Source organism: Octodon degus, unplaced genomic scaffold (assembly GCF_000260255.1).
Source record: "Octodon degus isolate 3935 unplaced genomic scaffold, OctDeg1.0 scaffold00093, whole genome shotgun sequence".
NCBI lineage: Eukaryota > Metazoa > Chordata > Mammalia > Rodentia > Octodontidae > Octodon > Octodon degus.
In genome coordinates, this window is record NW_004524669.1 from 3,998,744 (window position 1) to 4,008,135 (window position 9,392).

The following is a 9,392-nucleotide window of genomic DNA, read 5'->3' on the forward strand; positions in this document are numbered from 1 at the left end:
GTCACGCAAGGTCCAGTGGATTGCCTGCACGTGATTCTAGTAAGTGGTCATTGTGTTGAGAAGGTCGTGTGTTCTGGCCCCGTTGAGCGCCAATTGTAGGAGACACTTCCAGATCCTCATCTCGGTCCAAGAAGCCAATATTTGTACTCCCAAATTTACATTATTGGAATCCTATCAAGTTGATTCCAATCTACCATTTTTAATGCAACCCACGGTGAAAATAAAGACACTAAGTTATATTTTCCATCATTGGGAGTTGAGGGGCTCTAAGTCCAGCCAAGAAGATGGCTTTCTAGAACAAAGAGCTGTTTTGTTTTTTAAATAAATGTGTGCATTCTTTCACATAACCATTATGTAACTGTCAAGATGAAGAAATTCACCTTGATACATTACTGCCATCTTAATTCTTAGGCCCTATGCAAGTTTAGGCAAGTGATTCCAATGATATCTTTTATAACAAAAGGCTGCAATTCCAGAATCACCCACCGCAATCAGATCTGTTTAATCTGCTTCAGCCCAGAAGAGTTCTTCTGTCTTTTCGTGATTTTCATGACCTTGTTGGTAGCTGTTGAGTAACCTAACTACACACAGATCTCTCCATATGAAATCAAGACTCTCCAGTGGTGCAGATGTCCGTAGCCTGTCTCTTGGTGACTGAGCTCCTGCGGAGACTGGTCTTTCCATGTCTTCAGTCATGGTGGAGATGGCCTTTTATGAAATTGAGTTTCATTATCTTTGCAGTAGAGTTTACTATGAACAGAAACTAAGTAGCCCTTGCTTTTGTCACTTTCTTTATCACTGAGACACAGCACTTAAAGTAAGAGGTTTATTTTGGCTCCTGGTTGCCGTGCATAGTGAGCTGGCTCCAAGGTAGAAGGGTGCAGCAGAGAGGCATACCAGAGGAAGGCTGCTCGCCTGCTGGTGGCCAGAAGCAGGGGAAGCAGGGAGAGGTAAGCCCTTGCAGGTCATGGCCTATGTGACCAGTGTCTTCCAGCCAGACCACCGCCACCTAACGGTCACCTTCCCAGAGCCGTGCCTGTGAGTGCATGAGGTTTTGGGAGAACATTCTTGACCAAAATTACACAGCCTTTTTCTAAGAATAAAGAGACTTTAGTCACTCTCCAGTGAGCCTAAATTTTCTCTTCAGAGGCTGTTAGACACCCTAGAAGGTATACTGCTTCTGCTTTGCCTTTCCCATGAGTAGCCCCAAGTGAACCCCATTTGTAGGATTTTGTAGCTGTACTTGGGGACCTAACATTAGAAGTTCTCAGACTGGTACCCAGAGACTTGCCCAAACAAGAAGTCTATGCTGATTTAATTCAGAATATTCTACTGAAACAGTGGCTCTCAGTCATTCATTTATTACTGTTTGATTTTGGGGTTTTGTTTTGATTTGTTCTGGGGGTTTTGTTTATTTTTTTCATTGGTTGGTTTCTATATTCTTTTAAAATGCTAAAGAGTCAGGCATGGTGAAGCATGCTGAGGGAGGAGGATGTTTCAAGTTTGAAACCAGAAGGCTAGCAAGATAGCTCAGAGGACTAAGCACCTGCTTAGGCAAGCGCAGGGACTGGGGTTCCATACCTGGCACCACAAGCCACACCAGCCAACCCCTTGGAGCGCTGAGCCAGCCACTGAGACCAGGCATGGTGGTGCTTACCTGTAATCCCAGCACTGGGGAGGCTGGAAACAGGAGGATCACTATGAGTCCAAGCTGCATAGTGAGACCCTATATCAAATACATTAAAAAAGAAAAAAGGAAAAAAAAGTTCTAGCCCAGGCTGGGCAACTTATCAAGACCCTATCTCAAAATTTAAAAATACAGAAGGAGCTAGGGATGTAACTTAGTGTGAAGGCCCCAAGTTCAATCCCCAGTTACAGGGTGGCAGTGGAGGGGGGCACCAAAGAATCACTTTGTAAAAAACTGAAGAGGATGGATTTAAGGCCATCCCTGTGATGTACTGTGACATGCTCCTGAAGAGAAAATGGAAGACTTGTAGGCAGTGTGTCAGCAACTGTATACAAGTGTCTGACTTGTGCATGCCATCAGTATTCATCGAAGATCTTGTTCTCTGGTGCCATGAAGTGTAGTAGCGCATCCTTGGAGTCCCAAAGACCCTTCCAGAATACATGAAGTCCTCCCTATTCCAAATACATTTCTTTGCAAAGCCAGGTTTTCCTCCTGTACTAAGCAACATGTCACAGAGGACTGAAAGCAGCAAATAAGAGAACCTCACATGTTTAATTAAGCCAGAATATAGGCAAAAGATTTGCAAAAATGTCAAATAATATGCCATTCTACTTTTTTATTAGGAAAAATATAGGGTTTATTTCCTCATAAAATGTTACTAATAGGAACATGTAATAGACAATTATAATTTTAAAATAAATATTTAAATTTTTTTCTCATATAATGTCAAATATGGCATTAATAGATATACCCGGTGGCCAGCCTCTCTCTCTCTCCCATTCTCCCTATGGCTCCTTAGGCTCTGATAACCGCTACTGGTGATTTCTGTGGGTGGTTTTTAAAAGGAAACATCCCTAGCATCCACACTCAAAGAAATGCCTACTGACCCTTTAAAAGTAGGCTTGTGTGGCTTTAATACTCGCTAGGATATTTATTTAACTGCACTCTGACTTTGGAATATGGAGGCTGAGGACATCATTCGCATAATAGCCAAGTGTCTCAGTTACTCTTCTTTCATTGCTGGGAAGAATACCCAGCACCCAAAATGAAGGAAGGAAAGGTTTATTTAGCTCACAGTTACTGGAGGCTTCAGTCCATATTCAGCTGGCTGCAAGGCAGAGTGGCATGTGGCAGAGAGCAACTTTTTATGGTGGTGGTGAAGAGCAGAGAGCAAAAGGAAGGAGTAAGGGCAACAGAGAGCAAGTGTGTCTCTCTCTGTCTCTCTTAGGTTACATTCAGGCTGTTCACCCCAGGCTGGGTGTAGCACTCACACCCATAATCCCAGCAGTACTCAGCCCCATAATCCCAGCCTTGGGTCATGAATTAATCGCAAACTGTAGAACTATGCCTCAATGACTGCATGAAGTTTTTGGGGTCAAATACAGTAAAAAGGCTCTAGGTTCAATCCTTAGTATTACCAGAAAAAGAGAAATAAGATGTTCCTGCACCATGGGGGGTGGGGGGCGTCTAGGTGTTGATACCCTCAGACTAGACCAAGTCTGGCTTGTGAGGATGCATTCAAAGATAAGGATAAAGATGTCTTTCTGTTGTTTCTTTTTCTGACTTCCTGCTTTCCCCTTTTTTAGGTCTTCACTGGAATTTTCACAGCAGAAATGTTCCTGAAGCTAATAGCCATGGATCCTTACTATTATTTCCAAGAAGGCTGGAACATTTTTGACGGATTTATTGTCTCCCTCAGTTTGATGGAACTGAGTCTAGCAGATGTGGAGGGACTTTCGGTGCTGCGATCTTTCCGATTGGTATTCTACACTTTTCCATTGCTTTTTATTTTTTTGTGAGCAGAATATATTTATTGAGAGAAAGAAAGCTCCTGTCCAAGAGAGGGACAGGAGGGGGGCCCTAGCGGGTAGTTCCCCGGGAAGCTGTCTCTTCCAGGGACTTTTATAGTGTAAAACCATGTGAGGCTAAGGTAGAGAGAACAGGAACTCACTTAGGTGGGCAGAAGGTGGGAAAAACGATCTCCCGACCTGACCTGCACGAGTTCGTGTTCTCTAAAACCGAAGAATGAATTGGAACAAACGGAGGTTATGAGCAGAATATATTTATTGAGAGAAAGAAAGCTCCTGTCCAAGAGAGGGACAGGAGGGGGCCCGAGCGGGTAGTTCCCCTTATTGCTTTTAACATGTCCTGCCATGCAACTACTAAAGTCTTGTTTAACCTGATGTTATAGAGAAGACCTTAGATATTCTACTTCCAATTCCAGTTGGCCTTTTAGTTGACTGTGTGTCTAAAATCATAAAAACCTTCCCATTAAATATATAACAGAGATAATAGTTTTTAAAATCAGTAATAAAAAAAATCAATTTTAGCAAGCTTTCAGAATATAAGGCTTAACCTAAAAGGTGAAGTGTTCCCAAGTCCCTTCTGAGGTCTAATACTCTTTCTTTAGACCTATTAGATCTCTTCAGGGGTCTAATAAATCCTCCTGAAGTGGGAAGAGTTGCTGTGTTGGGCCAGGGAGATAGCCCAGCAGCATAAGCACCTGCCTTGAAAACACAAGGTTCTCAGTTTGATCCCCAATTAAAAAAAAAAAAAATCACTGTGCTTAAAGATGACTTTCCTCAGTTCTTCTTTTGTGTTGATCCTTTCCAGAAATTGAGACTAAAATAATGATTTTTAAAATTATATTGAAAATAGTTGTTAAACAGTGGCTTTATTTTTCCACTTCAGTAACTAAGAGTTTTTTTATTTTTGTATGAGATAATATAATGAGTACTGCCTGTCTCTCTTTTTTTTTTTTTTATTTTTGTGGAACCAGGAATTGAACTCAGGCCCTTGTGCTTGCCAGGGAAGCACTTATTCCACTGAGCCATCTCCCTGGCCCCCAAGTTCTTTTTATTTTTGAAGAAGCTAATATTTAAACTGGTACAGTGACTTTGGAAGAATAGTAATGAAGTTTCCAAAAGAGCTTTCCATGCATATCAGCAGAAACTACACGCAGAGTAAGGCTCTGGAGAAGCTGGATTACAGAGGTGGCGTCTCGCTCTGAGCCCACTGCTAGCAGCCATCTGGCTTAGATCTTCTTTAGGGGAAATGCCTAAACACTAGCAACTGGAAGGACTTGAGGTATTGTCATCGGGACATCCAGCAGATCAAAGAAAGAGAATTGGAACAGGGTAGAACTATTTGTAAAACAGAAATGTCACTCAGTTTAAATCACAAACAGCATCTGCCAAATTTCTGAAACCTCTGCTTACAACTCTCTGGTTAGGATCTGACCCACAATTGACATTTTAAGAACAGTTCTTACTATCTTGATTATTAAAAAAAAAAAAAAGGACAGAGAAACAAAAACCTTAAAACTAGTACTGTGAATAAATTTGAAACCAGGCAGAGAAAACTATATCCATATGGCAATATGCGGTAAATCTTGAACTTTCAGATAAAAAGCTCACATTTTCAACTGGAAACCAGTGTTCAAATCAATACCATTGCCTTTTAGCAAAATTCCTGTTATGTTATATGTCAGTTGTTTGTTGACTTACATCTGTCAATAATAATAATTATTATTAGCAGCATTCCATTGGCTAACGTGCTGTAGGCTTTATTCATTATAATTTTCAGATTGTTTACTAGGCCTTGTAATCATTCATTACAGAATGCTGAAATGTTTGATTGACAGATTCTATCTTCATTAATAACAGAATAGGGGCTGGTGAGATGGCTCCGTGGTCTAAAGCACCTACTTAGAACAAGCTTAGCAAAGCACAGGGACCGCGGTTCAATCCCCAGCACCACATGCCAGCCAGCCCCTCCCCCTGGTGGGCTGAGCTGGCCACACACACACACACACACACACACACACACACAAATAAAATAAAATGACAGAATAGCCATTTTCATAAAATGTTTAATACTTATGGAATTTCCCCTCTTGTACTTTTCCTCCAAGTTGTTCTGAATGTACTCTAAAGTCTTCCCATGAGCCACAGATTACTGTATTTATTGACAAGCAAAGGATGATAATTAGAATTTTTAAATACTTGCTTTTTTTTTTTTTTTTTTGGTGGAATCGGGGATTGAACTCAGGCCCTTGCACTTGCCAGGCAAGTGCTTATTCTACTGAGCCATCTCCCCAGCCCCAGTACATGCTTTTTTAAGGTGAGTGGAGACTTTCTCACTCTTTACCATACTGATTCTGGTTGCCTGCAGATCACATTTTTCCTTGATATGTCCCTTCAGAAGTCAAAGGGAAAATAAGTAGGGAAAGAATACAGTATGTTTATGAGTCAGTTTTCGAGAAGCACATTGAGGGGCTGGGGAGATAGCTCAGTAGAATAAGTGCTTGCCTGGCAAGCGCAAGGAACTGAGTTCAATCACCGGTTCTGGAAAAAAAAAAAAAAAAACTGACCTAGGGTTTAGTAAAGAAAGAGGCAGCATTCTTGGATTCTAGCTCTAAATGTTTTCAGTTAATGTGAAATTAATCAATTTTCACTTAGCTATGCCTCATGTTTTCGCCTTTTAATCTGAGACACTGTTAGAAAGTTTGGGGACTTACAAAGGAACTAAATATATTTAAGTTGATCTTATTAATTTTATGTGATTTCGGCCATGTAACAAGAAAATGAATTGAGTATCATTTAGGCTTTGTTTGTTTGTGTTTTATTTAGCTCCGAGTCTTCAAATTGGCAAAGTCCTGGCCCACCCTGAACATGCTGATCAAAATTATTGGAAATTCAGTGGGTGCCCTAGGCAACCTGACCCTGGTGTTGGCCATTATTGTCTTCATCTTTGCCGTGGTGGGAATGCAGCTTTTTGGGAAAAGCTACAAAGAGTGTGTTTGCAAGATCAACCAGGACTGTGAACTTCCTCGCTGGCACATGCACGACTTTTTCCATTCCTTCCTCATTGTGTTTCGAGTATTATGTGGGGAGTGGATTGAGACCATGTGGGACTGCATGGAGGTTGCGGGCCAGGCCATGTGCCTCATTGTCTTTATGATGGTCATGGTCATTGGTAACTTGGTGGTTAGTACTAATTTTTATTATTACTTTTATTCTTTACCCTGAACATCCTCTCCTTGGCCAATCTGTTTAGGCCTTCTAGCACCTTCCATGTGGGTTGATATTTATTCTTTCTTGGCCCAGAACCTCTAGTGAAGGAAAGTCTGATTATACAGTGTTTTCTGAGTCATGACATACCACAACCTGGTGATCTCATTTTCGTAGTTTTGGTTTTTTAAATTTTTTTTTATTTTTGGTGGTACCAGGGATCGAACTCAAGACCTTGCACTGGCCAGGCAAGCATTTACTCCACTGAGCTATCTCCCTGGCCTCATTTTCATAGTTTAAAAAAACTCAGCAAAAATTTTTTCCCAAGGCCACATAACTGGCCAATATCAGGAATTTTATTTGAACCTCCATTACAAAGTGTGTGCTCTGTCAGCTATATCTAAAAGTATCCTTCTTCTAAACCAGGATTTCTCCATTTTAGCACTGTTGCCGTCGTGGGCTAGATAGTTGTGTGGGACTGCCCTGCTGCATCACGGGATGTAACAGCATCCCAGCCTCTAACTACTGGCTGCCAGTGGCATTGTCTAAACTGTGTTAACCAAGATTTCTGCAGACATTGCTAAATGACACCTGGGATGCAAAATTGCCCCCCATTGAAAACCATTGACCGAAATGATTTTGGAATTTGTGTGTGTGTGTGTGTGTGTGTGTTTTGGAGACAGGTTTTCACTGTACAGTTCAGGCTGGCCTTCAACTCACTTTGTAGCTAAAACTGGCCTTGAAATTGCAGTGATCCTCCTGCCTCAGTCTCCTGAGTACTAGGATTACAGACATGTGCCACCATGTCGAGCCAGGGAGTTGGACTTTATTTACATAAATGGCATATCACTTTGTTGCATCACTCTGATCCATTCACCTGCTGTCTGTTGCATCTATACATAGAAGTCACACCAGCAGAGATTTTAGTAGCTTGTTTCTCAGAGTGTAGTCTAGCAGCAATGAAAGCACCTGAGACTATGTTAGAAACGCAGGCTCTTAGACCCCACCTCGAATAACTGCCTTAGAATCTGCATTTTTAACACTCTCTCCAGATGACTTACCAACACACTATACTTCAACAGGAGCAGTGTATCTCATGGATCAAGTCTCTAAGGCCCACTTGCAAGTGCAGAGCAAATAGGACTAGAAGAAAACAAATTCAGAAGATCCCTTATAAACTCACTCATATTGGTTCACCCACATTGTTTTTGCTTTTCTGCTATAAAAAAGGCCACCAGCAAAAAGTTCCTATTCGCCAGTCTTTGAACCAGCTATGGCTATCTTGTTCTTTCCTATTCTTTCATTTGACTTCTAAATAGCTACCATAATGTTTATTTAATCCCTTCCATTCTTCATTCTCAACCATCTTTCCTCTTAATCTCTCCAAACCTTTTTATCCCTTTAGGGACTGTAATGCCTGCCTCTGAAATATAAATGTGGTCAGTTTTCCTAAGCCCTCACCCCAGCACCCTTTTTCTCGCCTTGTCTCAGGAACATCTCTCTGTGTCTGCCTTCACATACGTGAGTATGTGGGACTGAAACTGTCTGTCATCTCTGCAGCCCCCCTTTGCTCAGGCCTTCTGCACAGCTAGTCTCCAAAATCTTGTAATTTTGTGGTCTTTCCTGTCTTCTTGTTCATGAATCCCAGAAACTTCCTGATGTAGCCAAAATACCACTTTCTTTACACATCATCCCTTATTGGCATTTCTTTCTGTACATGCATCTTTCTTGATAGTGTTTCTAAGACCAGCCCTTTCTTTGCATTTCTATAATCTATCTAGTATTTCTAGAAGTACAGTCTACTTACATCACAATCACCTGGAAACAGCCGAGTCCCAGACCCTACACTATATCTACTGAGTCAGAATCTTTTCAAGTAGGCCAAGCAAATATATATTTTAACAGACATCCGCACTCTGCCTGTGGACTCTTATACGTGCTCAGGTTTGGTATTCCTATAGCCTGATCCAGACCTGTCACCTGATGCTTGCAACAGCCTTCTAACTTCCAGTCTCCGCCGCATGTAGCTAAGGAATGACTTTCTCATCTCCGTCATCATCTTCAAATACTTTACTCAAGAAACAGTAATGGGTACAAATAAATAAAATTCCAGTTCTTCAGCCTGGGCTTCACAGTCCACTCCAACACCATTTTGCCAGCCATACACCTTTTTTTTTTTTTCATACACCTTTTTAATACTTGTTATTCCACTCTGCCATTCTGTACTTACTGTTACTTCCACCTAAATTGGGTGTCTTAATGTTGATAAAGCAAAGTACAAGTATAAATAAAGAAATGAGCACCTCTCCCACCTTTCAGAAGTGAGACTTAATGAAAATTAATCACAAGGCTGGGGAGAAAACTCAGCGGCATGAGCACCTGCCTGGCAAGTGCAAGGTCCTGAATTTGATCCCTGGTACCAAAACACAAAAATTTAAAACAGAAAAATTTAATCACAGTGCCCAACATAGTAAAATGAGAAAGACTTGGGCTGGGGAGTTAGCTCAGCAGCTTAAGTGCCTGCCTGGCAAGCACAATTTCCTGAGTTTGATCTCCAGTACCAAAAGAAAGATAAAGATATTTAAAAAAAAAAAAAAAAAAGGGGGCTGGAGAGATGGCTCAGTGGTCTAAAGCACCTACTTAGAACAAGCTTAGCAAAGCATCGGGGACCGCGGTTCAATCCCCCAGCACCA

At 41.4% G+C, this 9,392-nt stretch overlaps 1 protein-coding gene across 1 annotated transcript in view; it reads left to right on the top strand.

The window, feature by feature from the left end:
- Scn8a (sodium voltage-gated channel alpha subunit 8) overlaps nt 1-9,392 on the top strand; it is a 138,710-nt gene that overhangs the window by 95,162 nt on the left and 34,156 nt on the right. Inside the window, exons 15-16 of the mRNA XM_004637833.2 lie at nt 3,274-3,447; nt 6,319-6,675. Coding sequence (XP_004637890.1) covers nt 3,274-3,447; nt 6,319-6,675 — 531 coding nt within the window. The remainder of the gene's footprint in view (nt 1-3,273; nt 3,448-6,318; nt 6,676-9,392) is intronic.